At 35.7% G+C, this 27655-nt stretch overlaps 1 protein-coding gene and 1 pseudogene across 1 annotated transcript; both read left to right on the forward strand.

Moving 5' to 3' along the window:
* Window positions 1-565: 565 nt before the first annotated feature.
* Actl6a (actin like 6A) lies at window positions 566-27627 on the forward strand. The gene is made up of 14 exons (XM_026382873.2): window positions 566-738; window positions 9878-9954; window positions 10188-10362; window positions 12908-13008; window positions 13836-13933; window positions 18621-18715; window positions 19138-19244; window positions 19341-19430; window positions 20602-20663; window positions 20901-21015; window positions 21170-21250; window positions 23045-23140; window positions 26133-26219; window positions 27047-27627. Exons 1-14 carry the CDS (start codon window positions 714-716, stop codon window positions 27125-27127), a joined length of 1290 nt encoding a protein of 429 aa, XP_026238658.1. The 5' UTR covers window positions 566-713; the 3' UTR covers window positions 27128-27627.
* Window positions 14161-15846, forward strand: LOC113178720 (microfibrillar-associated protein 1 pseudogene; annotated as a pseudogene).
* Window positions 27628-27655: the final 28 nt, after the last annotated feature.

The raw sequence follows: 27655 nt of genomic DNA on the forward strand, positions 1-27655 counted from the left end.
AACTATAAAAAATAAATTAAAAAAAAAAAATTCTGGCCAGGCGCCTAGTGCATGCTCCTAATCCCAGCTACTAGGGAGGCTGAGGTCAGCCCCAGCTGGGACCCTCAGCAATTAAGCTAGACCCTGTTCCAAAACAAAAAATTTAAAAAGGGCTGGGATGTAGCTCAGTACCCCTACTTTTAATCCACAACCATCACAGTCCATGACCAGGAATCGCTACGTGGGGACACTATCTCCCTATTTCCAGATTTCCCATCGCTCCTGCGTGCCCAGACTTGCCTATCCCCGATACTTAACTCCAACCTCCCTCCTCCCCCTCCCTCCAGTTTTCTCCACCCCACTTTCCCGCCCACCACTGAACCCCGCCCCCTCCAGTTCCGCAACCCAACTCCTTCTCTGCTTCCGTCGCTTTCCCCTTTCTCCGCCCCCAGGCTGTCTTCGATTGGCTAAACTTGCTGCGCCGCGGCAGGGATGCTGCAGAGATGCATGCTTATTGGCTGGAGGGCAGACCGGACCCCTCATGATTGGCTGGTCCCAGGAACCAGCAAGTGTGGCTGCGCTCCAGGGTGTGTGGACGCCGCTTTGTTGCCTGAGGGGGGTGGCGGTGGAAGTTCAGGGGGTCGAGGGTTACAGCTCCTCTAGACCAGCAGTTGCGGCCGCTGCAGTCACTTCGCCCGGTAGCCTTTAGCCTAGGAGTCGCGCCGACAGCAGCCATGAGCGGTGGCGTGTATGGGGGAGGTGAGTGAGCGCGTTTAGACGAAAGAGCGCGCCTTTTCCGCGTGTGGGGTTTGTAACCACCACCGCTAGTCCTCCCCTCCACGGCGGTCCCTTCCGGTCTCCCCCTCTCGGGACCCCGGCCTCCCCGCCCCATCCCCGCCCCGCGCTCTGCCCGCCCCCGGAGCCTACGGGCACAACCGGCACCTTGGGCGCCGGGCAGTCGCCGCTCCCTCGACTCCTGTCTGTCTCTGGACACCGAGGAGCGGGGTTTTGGGGGTGTGCGCTCCGTCCCCGAGGGACGTCCCGGTTGAATGACCGGCATCCAGGGTCACTTCTCCCCGAGGGTCTGCAGAACGCCGCAGTCGGGTTGTGTGTTTGTGTGTGCGTGCGCGCGTGTTTAAACTTGGGAGGTCCTGGTAGCTTGCTAGCTTGGACCTACGGTTTCCGCAACGTCCCATAGACTGCAAAGCCGGCGCGAGGGCAGAACTGATTGGAAGATGCGTCCTCCCGTGGTCTGCGTCCTGAGCTCGCGCGGCCTCAAACCTTTCAGTAACTCCTGCTTATTTATTGACTGCGACGTTACTTGTGGCGGGACTGCTTGCTATTAATTTGGAACACATGTAATTTAAGGATGACCAGAAAGTTGACCTGGGCCTTAGGCGCCTGGTCTTTCACGGTCTTTGGATAGGCTGTAATGTAGCAGATGACCACGCCTGCGAATTGCGGTCCTGGATTGTAGTTCCAGCCTGTGTTAGCTTGGGCTTGGACAGTTTTTAATAACCTTTTTCCAACTTCTGGCTCATTTGTGGAATAATTTCTATCCCTTGGTGTGTTTGAGAAGGTGAAATGAGATGATGCTACCATTGCCACTCGTGTGTGGTTTGTGGACCAGAAGTGTTAGCATCACTTGCAAACCCTTTAGAAACGTAGAATTTAAACCTTCACTCTAAATCCACTGATTTAGAACTTCTGTTTTTTGCAAGATCCCCAAGTGCTAGGAAGCACCAATGTGTATGTTTTGGATTGTGTTCAGTTGAGTTAGAGACCTACTCTACAAAGCGAAAGTATTGTAGTTGTTACAGTTTCTAATAAGGATGCTGTTTCTGAAGAGGATGGCATTTTACACGTAAAGAATAACAAAAATAAGGTTATAAAGAATAGTTTTGGGTGGATAATTGCAGCATCTCTTCCGATGTGGTAAAGCTGATCCTCACCTCCTTCCTCCCTGTTATGTCTTTCCTTTTGGTTGCTTAGTGTGGGTAGTTTCCCATTTTTTACTTTTGAGAAGGCCCAGCAGATGTTCATGATTTACCTCTTTCCAGTCTAAAGGTGCAATCCTAAAGAAAAACTGGATCTTGCTTTTGCCTTGTAGAACTAATTGACTATATTATGACTTTCATGCTTACTGACCCAAAGAGCTGGAAACTATCCATTATTTCTTACAAGGCAGTGTTTGTGACTAAGTTAGAAAGGAATAATAGTAATGCCAGTAGATAACATTTATTGAGTGCATACTGTAGGCCAAGAACCATTCCAAAGACTTTATAAGCATTGCATTTAGTAATACATTAATTCATTTAATTAATTACAATTGTATGAATTGGTACTGCTATCTCCTGTTTTTGAAGAAATTACATAGCTTCTTACTAAGTTGGGAACAAAGATCCTGGGATGAAGAAAAGGCATCTCAGTAAAACCTTTTCCATTCTTAAAAGAAAGTTACTTGGAATGCATTCCGCTGTCATATATAAAAAATTAAATAAAAAAAGAAATTATTAGACTCTCAAAAAAAAAAAAGTTACATACTCCCATGTGACTTGGCCAAGTGCTTTGAAGGAGACTGAAGGTGAGGTCAGGAAGGGTAAATCAGGCCTGCTTCCATCTCTGTACTGATTCCCTCCCATGGCCAACCAGATGACCCAGGAAGAGACCAGAGAAAATTATTAACAGAGAGGCAGTCTTGTCATGGGACTTCAAGGAGATAAGCCAAGTTCAGTCCTCCATCAATGTTGGAGAGAGCAAGAAGGAATGGGGCATGCCTCAGAAAAACATAAAGGTTACCCATGACTTGGCATGACCTTTCCCAGCCACTGCTCCATGTTGAGGGCCATAGTGTAAATTTGTGCTATGCCTTAAGAATGAAGGTTTCTCAGTTCGTGGAATGTTTCTAAAAATCTGTTTCTACATTTGAGGAACATTAGCATTGCCTGCAACCCACCAAGTTCACCAAAATGTTTCCTTGCATGTTTACTACTATTAGTCAGAACCTGGTTAGATTACTCTTTGTCCTAGAATTATGAACTGTGTTTTAAACTTTACTTTGGGAAATATTTCTTGTTTTAGAGAAATTTCAACACAATGGAATGACTTCTCAGAAAGGAAAACAAAACTATGATTATTCTAGTTCTTCTTATCAGCCTTCTTTTTTTGGGGGAGGGAGGGGGTTCTTTTATCTATCTAACTATTTATTATTGTCTTTTTTGGAACTGGAGGTCAAACCCAGGACTTTGGGGATGTGAGGCAGATGTTTTGCCACTGAGCTACATCCCAACCCCAGCCTTCCTTCTTTTAACATTTCTTGTTAGTTTTTTTTTTTTTTTTTTTTTTTGGTCATTTGCCAAGATAAATGGACTTGATGTCAAAAAATAAAAATTTGGGAAAATTAAAAAAAAAAAATAAAAGAAAGAAACTTACTTAATTTCTTCTCTGTAAGTCATTTTTCATGTCCACAACTACAGCATCATCATGTATGGTTTAAGTATTGAGAATTAACTTCCTGCTTCTTACTGGTTTATATAGAGAAATATATCTGAAAGACTGTTTTGTGTATATAGTATTTAAAACTCATAAGTTTGATTTGTGTTTGAGCTACCATTGTAGGTATAATATTTATGAGTCATTTTCCAAAGTTTACTGTGAAAACCACCTAAACCTTCCACTTGAATTTTGAGTAATTAACTTAAACTGTATTTTTAACCTGATTGCTTATTTAAAAAGACATTTGTAGTTTAAATTTTTAAAATTTATGCCTGTTTTCTTCTACTGATTACTTGTGACTGATAATTTGTAACTGGTTTCTGGTCCTACTCTTGCAGCCATCTTTCATGGTACTTCTTCTCTTCTTCCAACTCCTTCACATGATAAAAATAAACAGGTATACTACTAGCCTAACTTTCATCAGTTGTTAGTTTCATCATTTTTTTTAACCTTTTTCTTCATGAATCTTTTTTTTTTTTAAAGAGAGAGAGAGAAAGAGAATTTTAATATTTATTTTTTAGTTTTCAGCGGACACAACATCTTTGTTTGTATGTGGTGCTGAGGATCAAACCCAGGCCGATGCATGCCAGGCGAGCACGCTACCACTTGAGCCACATCCCCAGCCCCTTCTTCATGAATCTTTAACCTTAAATATTTCTCAAAATCATTGTCCGTATAAGTTGGTCCCGAATCCTGGGAACACCCTGGTTTAAACAAAAATTAAAACTTGCTACCTCCTCCTAAAGTCATTAGCCTTCAGATTGCACTGGAATGTTTTAAGAACCAGTCAAAACTCACATTATTTCTTCATGTTTCCCCGGAAATCACATTACCCGTAAACTTGGAAGCATTTATTCTGAGGAAAAAGCACAAAATTCTCAAAATATGAAAATAAACATTTTTAAAGAAAAGGAATTCAACTCTTGAGGATTTTTATCCTTTGGAGATTGCATCCTAGATTTTTAAACCATCCTAGATATTAAGCCTCTGGTCTCCCTTTACCATTCCTCCAATGGGTTCATTGGTGGTTGGTCCTTTTTCAGTGCTGGGTATTAAACCAGAGCCTCACATGTTAGGCAAGGGCTCCACCACTGAACTATACCCTCATAACAAAATAAGTTTCAGGAATTAGACATATCACCCATTCTCAAAAAGGAAAATGAACAGAATTTACTACTCAAATTAAAATTGCATATATCTAATTTACCAAACTAATTAAGTCAGGAATATTGATACATTAGATTTTTCATTTCACACAAATTATTTTGAGTGTTTCCTTTATGTCAGTTGCAGGCTCTGCCTTCAAGAAGCTCAGTCTTATAGATGGGTCAATTAGGTAAACAGATATTTACTATACATACTTCATAAATTCTTGGTTGTCCTTTTTTTTTTACACTTATATAGCTGAAGTTGGAATGTGTCAGTGTCAATGAAGTGGTATTGTTTAGTTGGCAGTATGTTTTTTCCTTAGTGATACTTGAAATAATGGGCATCTTATATTGATGAGAAATGATAACTAATTCAATGAGGTATTTTCAGTAGCACAGACAAGAAAGTCATTAACTCAGTGTAAGGGAGCAGAGGAATTTACAAGAGTGGTAATGGGAATGATAGAGGAGGAGTAGACCGAGAATACATGTTAAGATTAGCTGAATGAGAATGCATGGTGTATTTAGGAGACAACATATAATTCAGTAATACTAGTGTCTGAGGTAAGAAGTGAGGGTAGAATTTTATCACGCAAGTGCTGAGAAACCACTGAATGATGTGTCCTTTTATTTTCATTGAAGAACTAATGTAACAAAATGATCAGTTACAATTTTGAAAGGTCACAGTGCAGCAGTTCAAGGGTGGATTGAGAAGGTGAAAAGATGGAAACATAATTCCCATACGAAATTGTAGCTTCCTATTGAGGTAAGAGATTGATTGAAGGCAGTGGCAATGGTATTAAAGAGGAGGGACTGTGAGATATGTTTAGCACAAATATTTGGCAAAACTTGAAAGATGAAGGTGTTTACAACAACTCTCAAGTTTTGCCTCTGAGTACTGGGGATATTGGCTGTGGGATGATGCTGAGAATAAGTTAAGCTAGATGGAGAAAAGGAGGTGTTGCTTTAGATATGCTGGTGGTGGCAGATTGATGTTGATGTACAGTAAGAAGTTTAGGGAGTAGTTAGAATTTGAGAGAGAGATGGAGATTGGGATTATTCATATTTAAGTAGAAGTTGAAGCCATAGGAGTGGGATAGATTAGCTAGGAAAGGGTAAATTTAGGGGAGGGGCTTCTAACATGGGGTTCCCAATAATTTGAAACAGAATTTTATAGAGAAGGGTTTCTTACTTTGGGAAATGTAACTAATGTAATAACTTTCTTTCAAATTAGAAATTAAAATAAGTGCCTTTTTTTAATTTAAATAAAAATGGAATCATTTTGCAAAAGCTCACATCTCTCGGCTGTGAATATTTATAAAGTAATAATTGATTTTTATTTTAATTAAATTTTTTGAAATATTTAAAACATCAAGAAATAAAAATTATAGATGTGTATTTATGTGATACTTTTATACTTAGTACTGAATCAAATATGTATGTGTTATTTTTTACACTTGCCTCAGATATTTTAAGAAAAAAGATGTTGATATATAGGTTCTCCTTTTTTTCTTTTTTATTCAGAAGTCAATAATATCATTTTAAAACCACTCAATTTTGATTGAATATACCATCATTTCCTCAAGATAAGAAATTTCAGAATCTCTTTGAAGTCCTAACTTCATGTCTTTAGATGTAACAAAACCAAGTTTTAAATTTCACTCTATTTCCCTGAAATCTCAAAACAGTTGCTGATATAAATTTTAATATTAAGTATTTTGTCACAAAACAGTATTGCTTTTGTATGTACATAATTGAAAGATTACTTTGCTTTTGTTAATAAAAACTATACCATCTTTCATAAAACTCTAAACAGATTAAGAACTGTGATATAATACAGATAGGTTATATTACATCAAAAAATTTTAATGGTCCCAAATTTATATATGCTGTGGCTAAGAATACACTCAGGAGAGGGGGAAAAAGTCAAAAACAAAATTAAAGTTATGACACAAATGATCACATCTAGAATTCCACTCAATCTTAAGTGGGTACAGATCCCCAATTTAGAGGGAAAAAAACCTTCAGTTTAAAGAGCAAAGGGAACAGACTAAGAAGGAAACTTTGGGGGATGGGGTTGTGGCTCAGCAGTTGAGCGTTCACCTAGCACATGCAAGGCACTGGGTTTGATCCTCAGCGCCACATAAAAAATAAATAAATAAAGGTATTTAAAAAAAAAAAGAGAGAGGAAACTTTGTGTTTTCCCCTTCCCCAGAGATGTTTTCCAAACCTGTTGTAGCTTGACTGAAATGTTCAGAATGTATGACTTTAAAGGCAAATTTCTTTATACAAAGAAATTGTTAGAATTCTTAGAGAAGAACTATCATAGAAAGGCCCATTCTTCTTTCAAACATGATCCAAGAGAGCATGGTCTTATTGTAGCGGCTGACCAGTCAATCTGTAGTTCCATTTACAAAACCCCTATCCTGTTGGCTTTTTGTTTCCATTTTCCCTGAGAAAAGGGCAATGTGTAGTCTAAGCTAGAGAGCTCAAAGGCTTAAGTCTTTTCCCTAAATTTATCATTAATTCTGCTCCATTGAATTAGACTGATGAACAGAAGTCACGTATGCAAGACTGATTGGTATCAATCATTTGGAACAGACCCCTGTTCTTTGTTGTGGATTTAGTATCAGAGAGGGGTAGAGAACTAGTTTTGTCACCAGATACTGATCATAGGTAGTTGCCATTTTTTATGACTTAGATTTTACTTTCTTTGACAATGGTAGCCTGTCTTCCTTCATCCTCATCATTTTCCTCCCCCCTTATCTTGATAATATACCACACCCAGTATCTTCTCTTTGTGGTAATAACTGCCATCTGAGATGTCTTCTAAGGGACAGATCCAGGAGAGCCTGGAGATCTTGGGGATCCAAGTGATCCTGGAGAAACAGGCAGATTTGATACAGATGACTCGCTGGTGAGGTTAGTCTTTGTTCCACTAGATAAGGAAAGCTTAATTGAGCTCTGCCAACCAGAAAGATTCATTTTCAGAAGAATTTCCTTTTCCCCACTTTCTTTTAATTTTATTCCTTTCTATGACCTTACAAATTGAATCCATAATATTATCGTCATTTTTAGTTTTGTCAGATGGAGACACTACAGCTTTTCCATCTTCTATATTGTCTTCAGAACTGTGTAAAACCATTTCTCTTCCTCATCTAGTGTTTTGGCATCTAATCGATAGCTGTGATTCCTCAAGATGAACACACACTGTCAAGTTTGGGATTGTCTTGCCTTTCTCTTTAAGTGTCTATACATAATCTGTATCTTCCAGTGCTTTCCAATAATTTTCAATTATATGAGTAGTTTATGATTTTATATCTTCCACTTCCCGCTCCTTTAGCTAGCCACTGAACTGAAATTGGGATGTAACATTTCCAGTCCCATGCATATTTTTATGCTTTTACTACTTGTGTGTGCATCCTTAAATTAAAAGGTATCATGACGTGTGTGCATGTGTATATTTGTAACTAGGTTTTAAAACTTAAGCACTTTTGGGGTTGGAGGTATATAGCTTAGTGGTAGAGCACTTGCCTACCATGTGTGAGGCCCTGGATTTTGACCCCAACATTGTAAAACAGCAGCAGCAACAAAAATACTAAGCGTTCTTTAGTGATGGGTCCATGTTGATACATGTAGCTATAGACCACTTTAACTGCTGTATAGTATTCTACTCTATGAATAGCCATTTCCCTACTGAGAGACCATTAAATTATTTTTGCCTTTTCCCATGGCAAGCAGTATGATGATAATAATTATAAAGTGGCTAATACTTATTGTAATGTCAGGTACTGTTTTAAGTGCTTATGTATATTAGTGCATTTAATGCATGATTATAGCATTTATGAAATAGGAATGATTATACGCATGTTACAAATTAGGAGACTGAGGCAGAGAGGTTAGTCATTGCTCAAGTTCACATAGGTAGTGAACATTTTTGAACATGTCTCTTTGTGACATGAGAGGATTTTTTGAGGATATGAGCAATTGTATGTGTACATATAAAATTATCTTATCAGACTTATTATAATTTTGCCAGTTTAATAATGGTAAATATTATTTGTACACATTGACAAAATCTTTTGAAAAATCACACTTGGAAAAAAAAAAAACAAAGAGCTTTGTTCTAAGTGACTTACTTTTTTGGTGGTGCTGGGGATTGAATCCAGGGCCTTTTGCATGCGAGGCAAGCACTCTGACAACTGAGCTATATCCCTACCCCCAACTTACTGTTTTGGGTGAAGTATTTTTTTAAGTATAATTAGAGGCTTTTCACTAATTTGACTATGGGGAAGATTTTACCAGCTTTGTTCCTCAACATTAACCTTTACCTTTAATAATCTCTGAAATAAGCAAACTTTAATGATTTTTACTTGGACTGTGTAATTTACACTTTAAACTCTTATTCTCCAGGGCCCCTAATTTGCTTGAAGTTTCCCTAAGTTTCTTCACTAATCGCATGAAATATGTCTAAATATATGATAGGATGATACTCAAGAGTAATGGGTATCGTTCCTTTGCCCTACCGGGTCCATTTTCTACCTATTTCTACCCTCTCTTTACCTTTGTAGACTGTGTCAGTAGGTTTCTTGGTCTCTGGCTTTTTTTTTTTTTTTTTTGGATTTAGCCCAATAGCAGGGTAACCATACTTCTTGTGCTGGGCTTCTTATCTTGGTATTATTATTGAAAGGGCTCCCCTTCGCATTTAGAAGTGTCCAAATTTGACTGATAAATTATAGGGTCACTGTGGTTGATGGGGTTGTGGGGAGGTTGGCATGTTTCTTAGTCTGGTTCAAGTGGTTCAGCCATAGCTGACCACATCCCTTAGCTAAAAGGTCACCATAGCATCTGTCAGGTAGCTTTTCCCACACAACTTTCTCCAGGTTCTGATAACAGTTCCTCCTTCTTCAGTTTCAAAGGTGGCAGCTAATTCATTTGTCCTAGGGTACTATACAGTCCCTTCTAGTTGTCCTTCTATACCATGGGTATGTATTTATAAATAGTCTCTTTAATAAGTAAACTCACATTACCCAATTTTAGTGTACCATCTCTTTCCTGATTGAACCTCTATTTACACATAGTGTAAAAGTTTTTATATTTTAATTCAATGAATCTACTAGGATCAAACTAGTAATAATATGAATGTAATTAATTTTAGGTAGTTTTACATACAGTCTAATATTAGGTACACCTTTAATTTCATATGCTACTTAAAATTTGTTAATATTAATTATGTTTAATCTTAATCTTTTCAGATGAAGTTGGAGCCCTTGTTTTTGACATTGGATCCTATACTGTGAGAGCTGGTTATGCTGGTGAGGACTGTCCCAAGGTAATGTTAGAATTGGTTGGATTTGTAAGAGCTGTTTACATAAAATTAATTTCATGCAGAATTTCTGATTCAAAACAAATATAGAGGGGCTGGTAGAGTGCTTGCCTAGAACAGGTGAGGCACTGGGTTTTATATATACACACACACACACATTAAAAAAACAAACATGGCATTTTTGGAGATTCCTTAATAAAAGCACATGAAAGCTCATGTAATCTTTTTGACTCTTGAAGGTGGATTTTCCTACAGCTATTGGTATGGTGGTAGAAAGAGATGATGGAAGCACATTGATGGAAATAGATGGTGATAAAGGTAAACAAGGCGGTCCCACCTACTACATAGATACTAATGCCCTGCGTGTTCCAAGAGAAAACATGGAGGCCATTTCACCACTAAAAAATGGAATGGGTATGATATTTTTCTTATGGATTTGATTTTTTAAAAGTGTGCATTTATACATATTAGATATAAAGCAGTAGCTGCTTATAATTTGATATAAACTATGTATGTTTTTTATTTATTCTACAATGTTACAGGCTCTGTGTATACAAAAATGCATAGAAAATATTCCTTTTCTTTAAAAAACTCTAGGTAGGAGAGAGAGATTGATGTATACATACAAATACGGTATACTGTCAAGTAAGTACTATATAGGTGTGCTCAATAAGCTATGGGATTAGAGAGGAGGTGTTTAATTCTATCATTGGGCATCAGTGACAATTTTCTCAAAGGAGGTTATTTTTGTCCTGAGTCTTGATCAGTGAATAAGAATTTGCTTAAGTGACAAGGCTGGGTAAAGCAGAGGGACTAACATGTGTAAAGGGATGGATTTGTGAAAGAAACTGACATGTTTTGAAACGTCACATAATTAAGTATGGCTACAACATTGTGTGAGTTAGAGTCAGTAGGAGGAAAGGTAGACAGCAATTGGAAATCACCCTAAGGAGCTTATTACATACTAACTGAAGGATAGTCCCATAGGAATTTACTCAGAGATGTGATGTCCTCTTATTTGCCACTTGGAAAAATTGCTTTAACAATAGGCAGGCTAGATTAAAGGGACATAAATACTAGCTTCAAGTTTGTTAGGAGAGGTAAGAGTCTGATGAGAAGTGAAAAGGGTTTAAGCTGTAACACTGATGGTGGAGATCTTGAAGTGAATTTTAGGAAATCTAGGATTAAGTATAATCCTGGATAGTACTAAGTGACTGAAGGGATAAAAGGATAAGATAAAAAGGAATAAAATTGTCCTGGATTTTTGGTTGAGGTTACTGAAGATGAATGTTAACTGAAGATGAGGTTACTGAAGATATGAATGTTACCATGCACTGAGATAGGAATAGAAAAGAGGGAGAAAGTTTTGTGGTCTTAAAAGGCAAAATCGTTCTTAGATTGTTTATTCACCAGAAGGATTCATAGGACTCAGCATGTAGTTGTATTTAAATCTAAGATTTATTATTCCAAAAAGATGCAAAATGAAATCAACAAAGGGGGGCTGGGGATGTGGCTCAAGTGGTAGCGCGCTCGCCTGGCATGCGTGCGACCCGGGTTCGATCCTCAGCACCACATACCAACAAAGATGTTGTGTCTGCCGAGAACTAAAAAAAATAAATATTAAAAATTCTCTCTCTCTCTCTCTCTCTCTCCTCTCTCACTCTCTCTTAAAAAAAAAAAAATCAACAAAGGGAAGGGGAGCAGGGACTGAAGTCTAGAGGAAACTAGGTGCAAGCTTCCAAGAATCTTCTCAGAGTGAAGTCACACAGGATTTGCTTAATCCTAAGCAACAAGTAATAATACTCATACTATTTTCCAGGAGTTTTTATTTTGGACTGGTCATGTAGGTATCATCTGATTAGCATGTACCAAAATTTAACTCCCAGAAGAAAAGCAGATGTTCAGCATAAAATGTTGTTTATGTAAGCAGTTTAGGCACAATGAGCTACTCTTTACATGGGGAAAGTTTTGTATCTATGTAGGCAACTATTTACCAGTCAAGTTCCCAGACATCAGCTAAGGACCCTGCTTGCTATGTTAACTCTTCTGCATAGCAAGTAAATGAATTCATAGAGTTCAAAGTGTTTATGACTTTCAGGTAATAATTCATTAAGCAGGTGAATAAAAGTTTATAAGAAAGGTTTCAAGATATGAGTTACATTGTATTACCCAGAAAAAAATTTGGAATATGAGAAGAAAGTTGAAGATTGAGTACTTAGTAAAAACTTATCCTGTAATTAACCAATGAGATAAATATGAAGGACAATTCAAAGAGACAGAGAATTAAGAAAAAATTAAGAAAGTTAAGAAAAGAAAAAGATTATGGAAGCGTAAAAGTTCAGTGATTCTCAGCATTCCCAGGTGTTACATTATGGTTTTCACTAAGAAGGGGAGAGAGAAGTTAAAGCTATCAATTTAAGTTCATTGACTCAACACAACCAGTCCTGGTGAAAGTATATTGTATCATTCAGTGTAATGTAATGACATTTCTTCTTGGGCTGTAGCACAACTGGAATTGCCTACAATATGTGAGGAGTTTTAGTGGAATGTTTAAGTAGATTCCAAATTGAGGACATAATGTCATTCTTCAGATTTTTAAAACATCTTTTAATCTTCTTTATCCAAATAGATCATAAGCTTTTTAAATGTTGGGTCCAGATCATTCGGTTATTTTGTATTTTGATCATAGACCGATAAGAACTTACTGATAACATTTATTTGATATTGTAAGTCTACTAGATAATTATATTGCAACAGATCTGAGTGTTGGAGGGATCAAAAAAGGTTATACGTCATGGCTAAAAAACAAAGATGGGCTCTTTATAAAGTTATGAAGTTGGTCTATAAAATAAGTCAGTCTGTATATTTATAAAGTATTACTTGGTAAGTTATAGAAACAGTCTAAGGATGCAGTATTCATCTTTAAGCATTGTATCAAGCTATTAATTTTATATTCTAGTTGAAGACTGGGATAGTTTCCAGGCTATTTTGGATCATACCTATAAAATGCATGTCAAATCAGAAGCCAGCCTGCATCCTGTTCTTATGTCAGAAGCACCGGTGAGCAAAGACTTTCTTTTCCTAGTTTCTTTAGTTGCTTTTCTCCTCTTTAGTTTTCTACTCATTTGAAAATTATTTCCTTTTTCTTTAAAGAGGCATAGAAATTCATATTTTGAATTTCAAAATTAAGGAAAATGAGATTAATTTTTAAATATGATTATAACTTATTATTTTGATGAATAAAATATTCAAAGAGTTTTTTAAAATGTCTCAATGGGTTCTTGTGGTTATTTGTTTTTTTAGGGATTTGTTAAACATTTGATTTCCCTTCCCATTTTGATTTGTGAATCATCCCTTTTATCCCTAGGACACTGTATATCTACTTTTATATTTAAATCTCTAAGAGAGAGGTCCAATGATGAATGAAGGCTAGAAATTTCTAGACTGAAGTCTGTCATGAATACATTTGATACATAGACAAAATGTCCCAGGGGTGCACATAATGATTATAGATTTTCAACATCATTATTGTTTCTGACTTCTGGTTTATTTTATGAGACCAAGCTTAAGTGGGAGAATTTTATAGTTTAAAATTCATATTTTGAATAAGTATAATTTCTAGAATTCATAACAATTGACACTTTTACCTATTAAATAATAAATTGTAACATCTGTTGTATTTATTGAACTTAATATATTTACAAATGAATAAATATTGCAAGGAGAAATTATGCAAGATTACTTATATATACTGTTTTATTGTTTTTAATGTTTCACATCTTTGTTAATAGGGCTATTTAAAAAAATATATAGTGCTATTTTATAGCTTGAGATACAGCAATATTTTAATTCTTAAACAATAAATAACTTGGATTTTTTTTTTCAAGTGGAATACTAGAGCAAAGAGAGAGAAACTGACAGAACTAATGTTTGAACACTACAACATCCCTGCATTCTTCCTTTGCAAAACTGCAGTTTTGACAGCGTATCCTTAAAAAAATAATACTCATCTTTTCTCTAGAATATATGTGATGTTACTAAATAACATCAGAAGATATGAGAAAATTCTTGCTTATTCAAAAGTTTTTTTTTTTTCCTTTTCTCTTGCTTTTTAAAAGCTATCCATTCTTGTAGTATTTCTTATCAGAATTGATGGAATACCAGACGATCTGAGAGGAAAATAGGAAAGTAACCCTTAAATCCTGCTTGTTAATGGGTGTGTGTATGTGTATTGTGTGTTTGTGTCTAGGAAGGGGAATGTGAATAAATAGGAGTGTTTTAACTAGCTGGCTTAAATTGAGTTTGCCATTTTCTCCCTTTCCTTTAGTATCAGATAATGAGAAATTGACTGTAAATTCATTTAATATTTACTCATTTATCAGATATTTATTGTAAGACATGAAGGAGAGCACACAGGAAAATATGTCCTAACTCAAAGAATTTGTAATGCAAATATTCTTGTTAAAAGCTAAATAAGGGTTGTTAGTGTTCACTGTTTGGAATCAGTCAAGATTTGGGAATCACCACTGCTACAGTCAACTTGTTGGTCGCACTCATGAAGCAATTGCCCATTCAGTCTATGGCTGGGGCCATACTGGTTCGCAGTGAGAATGGTGAGATTTCAATGGAAAAGGTAAAGGTAAAACGTTATGTATCTAGAAAGAAGCCAGACTATGCCCCATGGAGTCTTCAGATGAGGAGGATAAAGAATTTCAGTTCATTAAGAAAACCCAAGAACTAGAAGCACAACTGGAGGAACAGGAGGAGGATTCATCTAGTGACCCCTGGCTGCAGCATTTATAGAATCGTGAAGATGTGGAAGAGAGATTGGCCCAAAATCCCAAAATAGTAAACCTAAAGTGGTAGGAGAAAGTGACTCAGAAGTAGGAGATGCTTGGTGCATGGAACAAGAAGATAGCAGTGAAGAAAAAGAGGAAAATATTTATGAGGATGTAGAGCTGCACCATGGCATGATGTGTCAATGAGGGCAGGAGAGAAAAAAATGAAGAGATGGAAGTCATGGAGGTGTAAGATGAAGAACGTTCTGGGGAGGAGTCAGAATCAGAGTCTGAATATGAAGATTATACATACAATGAAGATGAGATGGAACCTCGCTTTACGCCAGTCTTATTCGAAAGAAGGACCAAATGACAGTTCAAAAATGTGAGGCTGAAGCATTGAAACTGAAAGAGATGGAGCAAGGAGCAAAGCCCATGGCTGAAGGGAGGCGAAATTACACACTCAAAATTGTAGAAGAGGAGACCAAGAAAGAGCTGGAGGAAAACAAGTGTTCCTGGCTGCACTGGATATACTCAGTACTGACAGTGAAAATGATGAGGAGGAGTATGAGGCATGGAAAGTTTGAAAGCTCAAGAAGGACAGAGAAGACAGAGAAGCGCATAAAAAGAAGAAAGCAGAAATTGCACACATGTGAAACCTGACTGAGCTTCAGGCAAATGGCAAAGTCATCACCAACAAAAGTGTTAAAGGAAAATACAAGTTTTTACAGAGAAGTACCGTCACCAGGGTGCCTTCTTCATTGATGAGGATAAGAAAGTATACAAGAGAGATTTTAGTGCACCTACCCTGGAGGATTATTTCAACAAAACCATTCTTCCTAAGGTCATGCAAGTCAAGAACTTTGGATGTTTTGGTCATACCATATACACCCACCCACCTTGTGGATCAAGATACCACCTTCTTCGACTCAGCATGGGGCCAAGAGAGTGCCCAGAACACAAAGTTCTTTAAAGAAAAGGCAGCTGGAGTACGAGATGTGTTTGAGCAACCATCTGCCAAGAAGTGGAAAACTACCTAGGGTTCAACTATTTATTTGAACTGTGGGACACAAGGGGATGTCTCAGCATCTGGACCTTGATAAATCTTTTACCATTATTCACATGGTTCTTGTATCCATCCTACCAGACTTACTGCCATACCTGTTACTGGGTAGTCCAGTTCTTGAAGGTGCTTTGTGAAGGTTGGACTCAGACTGAGAAACCCACAGGTAGGATTAGAGGTTGCCCACTTAACACTGTTTCTGATAAATCTTAGGTTTCTCTGTTGTGGCTTCCTATATTTACTTGGGACTCTTCAGTTTTCTTCCATCCACTTAGCCTGTGTCAGAAATGTGGGCATGTTAAGTGGAAAATGCATTATTTCTACCTTAGGATTAGGAGTGGAATACCAGGAAATCTAAGTTCTTTGAAACCTCTTTTGCATTTTTGGTTGGAGTCAACTTTTCTAAGTGAATATACTTTTTATCCTTTTGTGTGTATGTATGTCAAGAAATAAAAGATAACACACCAGAATTTTTAGCATAATAATGGATAGTAAAATGTGCAAGCTGACAAGTATTAACTACCTATTAGCTAAAATGAAAGTAGGGAATTGTCAAGCAAAAAAAAAAAAAAAAAAAAAAAAGCTACATAACATTTAAATAGTACTTCAAAATAACATTTTATCAGTAGAAACTTTAGTATATGTTTCTAAAAAATTTTAGTATATGTTTCTAAGTCATAAAGAAGGACCTGATGAATTTGTATTTCATACAATAATTGTAACTGTTCAGAGGAGGACCATAATAACAACCTTTGTAAATAGAATTTAGTTGCATGAGATAGAGGAATGAGCCCTGTATTTAGAGTTCTGGCTGCACTGCTTATAAATATGTGATCTTGAGCTTTGCTTTTTACTTATTTATCCTGTATACCTTATTGGCTTGCTATAATCTTCAAATAAGTGGTTTTTATATATTTGAGAATCACTGTGTTAAATGTTATCTAACCATTGTCTATAGTGCTGTGTCTTGGAGGTAACTTGAACAAAAGTGCGGAAGTGGAAAGCATAAGCGTTCATTACTGTGACTTAGTTTAATAATTGAAGATATATATTAAACTTCAGAGGGAATTATAAAAATAGCTTTAAGTCAAACTGTATATAGAGGCCTTGCATGTTGGATTTAAAAATCTGAGCTTTAAATTCAAGTTTATTGTGGGATTTTGAGTAGAGGAAGGAGAGAAGATTAGTAGATTCATTTTATGTTTCTTACTTAATTTTCATAATAACTGCCAGAAAATGAAGTCATAAAGTAAGCAAACTAGTCCAAGTTCACAGTTTGATAATGGCAGTCTTGAAATTGAATATAGATCTGACTGATTCTTTGCAAGGAGTGTGTAAATAGAATTGGGCCTTTTATTTGTAACTTTCAGTTATAGGAAATTTCAAATAGGAGATAGAATATTATGATGCACCCCTATGTGTTCATCACCCAACTTACTGTTTTTAACACGTTAGCTAAGTTCTGTCTCCCACTGATTTTGAATCAAATCCCAGATTATATTATTTTATCAGTAGAAACTTTAGTATATATTTCTAAAAAATTTTAGTATATGTTTCTAAAAAAAATCCATAATTCATTCATCCATCCATTTTTTATGTTCAAGCTGGTATTTTTTCCCTCTTCAACTATTCAAACGTATTTGTCATGAAGACCCATGTATTCTTTTTCCCTGTTGTTTTTTAGATCCATTTGTTTCTCTCTGTCCCACTGCCACTGCCTTAGGTGTAAACTATTTCTAGGAATATTGCAACACCTCCTCTTGTCTTGCCCATTCTTTATATCTCAGTTCTAATAACCTTTCTGAAGTAACCTTTCTGCTTTAACCTAGGATCATCTTCCACATTTCCTTCTCTCATTCTGCTTTCCAGCTGTGCTAAATTAATTACAGTTCCCTGACCTCACCATGTTCTCTTGCCAGTCCTTCTACAAACTCCTCCTTCCCCTGCCCATGCATCCTTTCCAGCTTACAGTTGAATTCCCAGGGCTGGGTTAGGCGGTCTTTCTCTTATTACTCCTCAGGACATCCTGAGTTTTATTCTTTACAGCAAAACTCATCTCTACTAACAGGATATCCTTCAGAGTAGAGGCAGTTTTGGTTCACCTTTACACATTTTTTCATGTTGAAAGAATGTTAGTGGCAAGCTGACCTGTCTGCCTTCTTTTCTTCCTGTCACCTTTCCTCCCTCTGACATGTTACTAAGCACAAGATTCAATAAGCATGTAATAGATGCTTAGTAGGTATTTGGTGAACCAGAGAATGGCTCTACTTTTAAACATAAATTTAAGATGTTCACTTAAATAGGCATTTTGCAGCATAGAACTGTGGAAAATGTGATCTGCTGTGGAAAATGTTGAGTTCACCTGGACTAACTCTTCTCTCTCATTGAGTTGAGGACAGGTACCACCACTTTGTTACCAAACTGCTGATTTAATTCTTCCAGTGCTATGTGAGAATGGTTGTAATCCTTAGGTCACATCTCACAGCCTTCCACTGTTCTTTCCAGATTTTTGTAAATTTTATTATAAATACATCTCACTTTGTCATAAGACCCCTTTGATCAACTTCCAAAGATTTTGTTAATTTTGACCCTAGAAATGATTCCTTGAGTTTCTCATAGAGCCAATCTGGAATTCCTGCCTATATAGTTTGTTTCTAAAACTAGAATTATTATTTGAAACCAATTTTCATCCCTAGATTTATTTTTAACACATTTTAAATGATAATGCATGTTTTCAAAGTGGCTTCTGAAACTTTATGAGAGCCTGCCCTTTGCAATAGATATTAGTTTAGGAATCTTGTTACTTTCTTTTCCTTAATGCTTTAAACTAGATTTGCTAATGGTCGTTCTACTGGTCTGATTTTGGACAGTGGAGCCACTCATACCACTGCAATTCCAGTCCACGATGGCTATGTTCTTCAGCAAGGTAACTGTATTTTACCAGGGTGTGCTGAGATGATTTGGGATGTTATGAGGACACAAATGTTGAAGTTAGACAGTGGATTGGACTGATGAAGCATCAGTTTCCAAGTAATGTCTTTCACTGAGGTTTTTTTGGGAGTTTTTTATGGGTGTGCACTGAGGATCAAATCCAAGGTCTCACAAATGCTAGGCAATTAGTGGGCAGGGGTCTAGTGCTAAATTTTGCCTAGTTTTTTAAACCCAAGTTTTAAAAAAAAAATTTTTAGTACATTTGTTTAAAACTGATGCCTAGCTTTATTTGTGCTTTGAAGGATAGTTCAGTTAATTCTCCCTGAAAAAATTATTCATATGTAAGCACTCCCAGAAGAAATTTGTCCCTAGGAGTTTGAACTTACAGATCTCTTAGTCCTGTTAAATCTGTCTCAGGCATTGTGAAATCCCCTCTTGCTGGAGATTTTATTACTATGCAGTGCAGAGAACTCTTCCAAGAAATGAACATAGAATTGATTCCTCCATATATGATTGCATCAAAAGTAAGGAACGATTGGATTTTCCTTGTGAAATTTATCCCCAACTCTTCAGACCTGTGTTATGGACTCTGTTAATTTAGCATATGCTCTTGCTATCAGGAAGCTGTCCGTGAAGGATCTCCAGCAAACTGGAAAAGAAAAGAGAAGTTGCCACAGGTTACAAGGTCATGGCATAACTACATGTGTAATGTAAGTAACCCTATTCTCTTTAGAAACATGTAGAGGCTAAAATCTTTGAATAGAATATGGACACATTATATTTTCATGCTGTTTTTTAAAATTTTTTTTTAGTTGTAGATGGACGCAGTGTCTTTATTTTATATATTTTATGTGTTCTTGAGGATTGAACCCAGTTCCTCATATGTGCTAGGAAAGTGCTCTATCACTGAGCTACAACCCCAGCCTCAAGCTCTATGTTTTTAATGATATTTTAAAAACAAACTGAATAAAGCTTTGGATTGAAAGGTTCTTAACCATATTAGCCAGATATCTACAAAACTATTATGTATCATTTGGATTACCATGGTGAGACCTGGAAAGAATTTTGGGTTTAGGGCAGAAATAATTTGCTTTTAATTTTTTGTAGAGACCTGCTGGTATGGTTCAGTTACATTCCCTTTCCCAGTGTTAATCAGCCATGTCAGAAGCATGTGTGATTATTCATTGCAGTAAATTGATGAGAGATTCTTTACCAAAAATTCATCTCTGAACAAATATCACATAATATAGGTCTCTGTATGAGAGGAGTTAATAAAACAATCTGTCACTCTACAGATCCATATTATAATAATTTTTAACAGTAAAAGAACGTGAAAGTCATAATTTAGTATGAGAGAGATGTATCCTGATATATTTTTTGCACCTAAAGATTGTATGTTTTAGTACAGGGAAAAATTGTGAAGATGATTAATAATTTGGCCAAGATATTAGACAATAATTTTCCTTAACACAGAGGTCGTGTATATTTTATAGCAAAATTTTTTAACTATTTTATGCCATGTGCAGTCATTGAAAATTAACATAAGATATAACATATATGGTTTTATTCAGATAATGAAATTTTAAGGAAAAAATTGATGTTCTGAAACTAGTTTAGTTATGCAGGACTCTGGTACAAAGGTTCCTGGTTGTTTTTTTAAAATCAGTTGTCATTGTTCCAAAATGTAACTTGTAATTTGGCTTCTTAAGGATTGAAGAGTCTTTGCTTGTTAGATTCATACTCTTGAAATGACTTACCCCCTCCAGAAATATGGTCTAATTTCATTCAGAAGCATATTTTAAATTATAATGTTATATAAAAGTATAGATTATAAAGACAAATCTTAACTTTGTTTCTTGAATATTTTTTTTAAATCCATAGTGTGTTATCCAGGATTTTCAAGCGTCAGTACTTCAAGTGTCAGATTCAACTTATGATGAACAGTAAGTTTTCTTATTTAAAAAGTATATTTCCCAAATGAGGAAAGAATTTTTAGTATTAAAGAAAATTGTAGAATGTGGTTAATCAGTCTGAAGGTATAATGTTATGTTGAGATAATACTGAATAATGTTTTAAAATATTCTCCAATTTCTTAAAAATTGATAATTCCTTAGTAGTTTATAATTTTGAAGAGGACTGTTTTTTGCTTTTTGTATAATATTGTTTATTGTAATTTTCAGAGTAGCTGCACAGATGCCTACTGTTCATTATGAATTCCCCAATGGCTACAACTGTGATTTTGGTGCAGAACGGTTAAAAATTCCTGAAGGCTTATTTGACCCTTCCAATGTAAAGGTATGAAAACTTGTTTCATAACTAACTTAGCTTTTCTTATAAATGTAAAGCGCTTGTGTGATTATATGGCCTAAATAACACTAAATTGGGGGGGGGGGTTATCCTTTACTGTATGAAGTCCTTCCATGTGAATATTTTTTTTTTTTTGTTCTAGGGGCTCTCAGGAAATACAATGTTAGGAGTCAGTCATGTTGTCACTACAAGTGTTGGAATGTGTGATATTGATATCAGACCAGTAAGTGACTGTCTCTTGTTACAATACAAGGGTATCTTTTAGAACAGTGAAATGCCTCCAGATCATTGTTAGGTTGGCAGCTTTTGACTATTGACTGTGAAATCCATTTTATAATGGCATATGTAAATGCTGTACTCTGTGGTATTATTGACTATTTTAGTATTTGCCTATAAGTTAGTAAAACATTGATGCCTCTTAAAAAAAAAAGATGAAATACTAGGAAAGGAAAAATGAAAAATTCTAGCATTGTAGTGTCCACTATGGTAGCTGTTATTCACACATGGCAAGTTATATTAAATAAACAGTAGTTCAGTTATTCAATTGTACTAATACTAGTATAAATGTAGCTTGTGGCTACAGCATTGTACAGTGCATATACTCTGAACAGTTTCATCATTACAGAAAATTTTCTTGGACAGTGTTGCTATACAAATTTCCTAAAATGTGGAAAAATCAAAATATATATAATTCATGATTTTTCTTGCATATAGCCCAGCTTCTGTGCTTGTTTTTCAGGAGGGTGTGGTTTAAATTCTGTAACTTATATGGAGTTCATTTTAGACGATCTTCATGTTTTGTGCTTTGCCAAGTCTTAACTACATATTCTATACTGTATTATTGATTTAATGTGATAGTAATTGTTAGATTAATTAGACTTTATTAAAACCTAGATTCAGTTTATAACACATACTGCCTTGATTTTCTTTGAGTTAATTTGCTTAGAGCATGATGCTATTAGCTAAGGATGTTTAAAAACTATTGTTCAAAAAGGCTTTTGGGATACTATGAAAATCATTCTTTATTTCACCTAGTGACCTAGCAGGCATGTGCTGCTTCTACAACAAAAGAAGTATAAGTTTGGAACTTTTTAGTGGAAATCCAGGGCCTCTTAATAGGTGGAAAAAAGCAATTAAAGTATATTCACTCTAAGAGTGATAACTTTCTGTGTTTAGTGAAATTTCTTTTTTATCTAATGTTGATTGCAAAGGAAATGCTTTTACATTCCATTTTCTGTTTTAAAACTTAGATGATGTAGTTATTTGGAGTAAGTTTTTAAAATAGGAATTTAGACACTAGGAAGCCAGGTTGATACTTAACTTTTTGGTGCATACATGCAAATTAAGTATAAATATATTTCTTAAAAATAAGAATTTGTTTTTATTTGGGAGGCATCATTACGTGTATTTTGAAAAAGCTACTGCTGTGGTTTTGATGCACACCCCTGCAAAAGAGAAAGGTAGCAGTCATTCTGGCCAGGATATTGTCCGTCCATAATCATAAAATAATCTCAATTGTCTAATTTTAAATATTCAATATCATAACTTTCAGATGAGCATTCTAAGGTGAAGTTATATAGTGTACCTCTAAACAAATATTGGTAGCTGTCTGCCAAATAGTTATGATTTTTAAAATAATTGTTATAAGTTAGCATTTTGTAAACCTTAGTGTATGTTAGTCACATGGAGAGTTTTTTTAATAAACAAAACCCTTTTCTGGATTCCATACCCAGAGGTTTTTATCTAATTGTTCCTGTGCATTGATAGTATAAAAGCTCCCCAGGTGAGTTGAATGTGCAGCTGAGATTGAGACCCACTGGTTGAAGTTAATTGCTTCTACGTAGAAATTACAAATTTTCAAAAGCAGAAAGGAAGAGAAAATTATATTGGAGGATTTGGCTTTATTTGTTGTCATATTTCAAACTCTTGGAAGAGTGGGTTCAGTCCCCAGCATCAAATAATAACAAAACTGTTGGAAATGTTTGGAACTAATATATTTTTCTTGTTTTTAACCTAGGGTCTATATGGCAGTGTGATAGTGGCAGGAGGAAACACGTTAATACAGAGTTTTACTGATAGGTTGAATAGAGAGCTTTCTCAGAAAACTCCCCCAGTAAGTACTGTTTGTTGTTCTTCATTGCTATTCTTCAGTGATGTGTGTACTCACTGATGGTGTAATTTATAGTAAGTGTTCATTTGTCAGTAGGTAGGTGCTATTTTGTGTGTGCTTTGAATGGTATGGTTTAAAACTAATATCTGTTATTAATCAAAATTTCTTAGATAACATCTCTTGGTTACTCTTAAAATTATTTGAATCAGTATAACTCCTTAACTTTATACTTAAGTGTCAATAGTCAGGCTCTAGGGAGACAAATTATGGTTCCTGTCCACCAAGGGCTCATTCCGTTAGGAAGATTAGATATGAAAAAATTAATGACTGTATTGTGCTGAGTACTTCAGTATTCCTGGAATCAGGTGCTCTTTTGAACTAAGAAGCAAGTACTTAACTCTCTAGGAGTATCAGAGGAAAGCTTCATGAAGAAGCTGTTATTTGAATGAAGAGAAGTTCAAGTGGTTGCTAATTTATGAAAGGACATATAGGTGGAGAGACTTCCATGTGCAAAAAGCAAAAAAAAAAAAAAAAAAAAAAAAAAAGATGGCATGTTCCAGTAAATCAAAGTATTCAGGGGCTGAGGTTAAGGCTCAGTGGTAGAGCACTTGCCTAGCATGTGCGAGGTTCGATCCTCAGTATCACATGAAAATAAATAAATAAAATAAAAGTTATTGTGTCCAACTACAACTTAAAAAAAAAAGTATTCAGTTTATGACTATGTAGAAGTGGAGGAAATAATATGACTATAAAGATGGTTTATTAGTTTCCTAGGGTGACTATCACAAAGTACCATAAATTGGTGTTTTTAAGACAACAGAAATTTAACTGGATGTGGTGGTATAAGCATGTAATACCAGCAACTTGGGAGGCTGAGGCAGGTGAATCACAAGTTGAAGGCTTGGGCAACTTAGTGAGACCCTAAACAATTAAGACTGTCTCAAAATAAAAGGATTGGGGTTGTAACTTAGTTGTAAAATCCCTCTGGGTTCAGTGCCCAGACAACCCCCCCAACTTCGAAAAAAAAGACAACATATTTATTGTCTCATAGTTCTAAAGCATAGAAATCTGAAATCATGTTGTCATCAGATTTCTTTCTTCCTCTGAACAATTGGAGCCTTTCCTCTTTATAATTTCTAGTGGTTTGCCAGCAATCCTTACTTTATAGCTGCAGCACTTCTATTGTCAGAAGATACTAGTCTCTTTAGATTAACCATTATGACTTCATCTTATATCTTAATTATACCTGCAAAGAGGTAATTATTTCTAAATTAGTTCATGTTCACAGGTTCTAGGGATTAGACTTTAAATGTATATTTTTTGGGGACACAATTTAAACCACAACAGATGGGTAGCAAGGTGTGTCATATTAATGAGTAGTTTGGATTTTATTTAACAGTAATAACATACACACACTAAAATCTGGCAATGGACTATGAGCTCATATGTATGTTTTTAAAAGATCACTGTGTGCATTGTGATAACTTTTAAAAGGATAGCAGAACTTGGTTTGAAAAGGTAAGTTACATGGTCTATCAATAACAACATAGGAGTCATATCTTTAATTTTTAAAACTTCTATCAAGTGTTCTTCTGACGCTTATGAGGAGTTACTTAGGCCCTAATGACATATGTACTTACCAGTCTTTGACTTCTCATATAAAGAATATTTTATACATGCCATAATTTTATAATTACAAGTGTTATTTGACTGTTGATGTAGCTAAAGATTGACTATATTCTTAAGAGAGAGTCTGATTTAGAACATAACCTAAAATATAGTATTCATCACTAGATTTCATACAAAGTCCCTGAATAATGAATAGTCATGGGTGGCCCGACATATGCTTATGACTGATTAGAAAATATTTTTGTCCTTTAAGTACCTACTGTAATTAAAAGTGAACAAAATAATAAATTCCATTCTCATAAATAGGGATTTTCCTCACCCACCTACACATGTTCAGCCCTCCTATGTCCCACACTCCATTTCCCTTCTTTTCCTTTCCCCATCTCTCTTACACAATTTATTTCATTTTGAGGACAACTCAAATATATGTCAGTTCATATATTGGATAACTGGAAGGTTACGACGACTTGAGAACTATCTTCAGAGGCAAATTCGTAGATGGGGGTAAAAATCTTTCAGTATAGGTGATGGGGATAATAACTGAACCACAGAATTATCAGGGGAGTTCAAAACAGAAGAATTGATTTGGAACGTATGAATAGAAAACTTACCTGAGATCTGATGATGACTGCTTTTTGATTTGGAAAGGTTGACGTAAACTAAGGAAGGATTTGAATGTGTGAAGATTTAGAAAGGGAGGACTGTGGAAAAGGGAGCAGGTTGAGATAATTATACTTGGTATTGGATGAAATACCATATGGAGGAGTTAGCATAGTACCTAATTTATCATGTTAAGTACATGTTTTTTTATTATAGGATATAAATTGTGAATGCCATCCTTTGAGTATGCACTTTTCTAAAGTTTATACTGTTGATTTTTATCATATATTACACATTGAAAGCCATAATCAGAAAAACCTTTAAAAACCTTTCTATGGCTGGGCGTGGTGGTGCTCACCTGTAATCCCAGCAGCTTGGGAGGCTGAGGCAGGAGGAACATGAGTTCAAAGCCAGTCTCAGCAAAAGAGAGGGTGCTAAGCAACTCAGTGAGGCCGTCTCTAAATGAAATACAAAATAGGGCTGGGGATGTGGCTCAGTGGTTGAGTTCAATCCCCAGTACCCACCGCCCCCCCCCCCCCCCGCAAAAAACACCTTTCTATGAAATAGTCCAACTTATTCCTACTATTAGCCTGTTTCAGAATTACCATGTTTAATCAGTTTGAACCACAATGTGTAATATGTGATAAAATCAACTGTATAAATTTTAGAAAAGTTGTCAAAGTTAAAAAAAAAAGTTGTCAAAGTTGAATTTCCTGAGTTAACTGTTTTGATTGTTGTAATGCTTATTCTTCCCTCTCTGTTTCAGAGTATGCGGTTGAAGTTGATTGCAAATAATACAACAGTCGAACGGAGGTTTAGTTCATGGATTGGTGGCTCCATTTTAGCTTCTTTGGTTAGTAGATAAGCTATTTTGCAAATTTAGATTATTACTGAATTAAATATACTGAAAATACTAAATTTCACAAAAATTCTAAATATAATTCCAGTGCTTCATTTATTTTTGCATTTTATAACTATCAAATGAGTGGAGACCCATTAAGAATGTTTTATAACGTTCTAACAGAATGCCTCTTTGTTATTTAATTTCAGTTTCCCTTCTCAAACAGAGGTAGGAATATTGAAGTGTTCATGCCTCTTCTAATAATAACCCTGTTGGCACTGGTGAGGCTTTGCCTGCACTGCATTTAAAATTAAGTCAGTCTAGTTGTTCTCTTGTCTGTTGGTGAGGTATAGGAAGTTAGGAGTTGGAGTTGGTCCTTTGAGCAAATGAAATCATGATGCTGGGTTTTGGACTGGTGTCTGCCTTGAATCAAGAGGAAAAGTCCTTGTGATTTTCTGGATCCTACACTTGTGGGATTTCCCCTTTGCCTCAGAGTAGCTGAGTAAATGTCACTAAGTACATAGGCTTTCCAGTGATTTCTGTTGTTGCCTTAAGTTGGCAACTAGCCATCACAAGCAGTACCCTCTTGTCTTCCTTGACAGCCATTTTCTAAATTCTACACAGATTCACAGGTATAAAAGGATTTAATATTCTTTATAACCTGAAAGGCAAGTTTACATTGTATCTTGGGATGGGTCTAGAGGAATTATGGAGTACTTTGTTTAGGAAGGGAGTTTAAAAGTTCTTCAAAGTTTAAGAGTTGTTAAAACAAAGATATTAAAAGCAAAATGTACTTTTCATTAATAAGTAAGGCAAAATTGTTTCTTTCCATTTTACAGGGCACCTTTCAGCAGATGTGGATTTCCAAACAAGAATATGAAGAAGGAGGGAAACAATGTGTAGAAAGGAAATGTCCTTGAAAAAGAGTTCCCAAAACTCTACCTTCCTGTGTCACCTTACGTTTCATAGCTTTAGTATACTCAGGAAAGAATGACCATCTTTTGTAGAATGTTTATACATTTTTGCATATTTCAATTTCCACTTAAATTTTTTAAGGCTTTAACTAGTTCTATAAATTAAAATGGGTTTGTGCTTTCCTTGAAATGCACTTATTCTTATTACAAGCATTTTATAATTTTGTATAAATGTCTATTTTCTCTAAATATTTTGCTTTCAGTAAAATGCTTTCCAACTCTGTTTAGTATATTAATTACCAGTGGGTGGTAGAATTGCTTTTTATTGACTAGTAAAAGTTACTGCCTATGCTTTTACCTCAGGCTTGCAAATTTAAATAAAAATTACTAGCCATTCCAAAAATATTTTTGGACTGTTGTATGCTGTGACTTGCTACTTTTAAATACCAAAGCTATATTTTAAATTTTTTTAAGATGTTATTTTGTTCATTTATTTATATGCAGTGCTGAGAATTGAACCCAGTGCCTCACACA

This window comes from Urocitellus parryii, chromosome 2 (assembly GCF_045843805.1).
Source record: "Urocitellus parryii isolate mUroPar1 chromosome 2, mUroPar1.hap1, whole genome shotgun sequence".
NCBI lineage: Eukaryota > Metazoa > Chordata > Mammalia > Rodentia > Sciuridae > Urocitellus > Urocitellus parryii.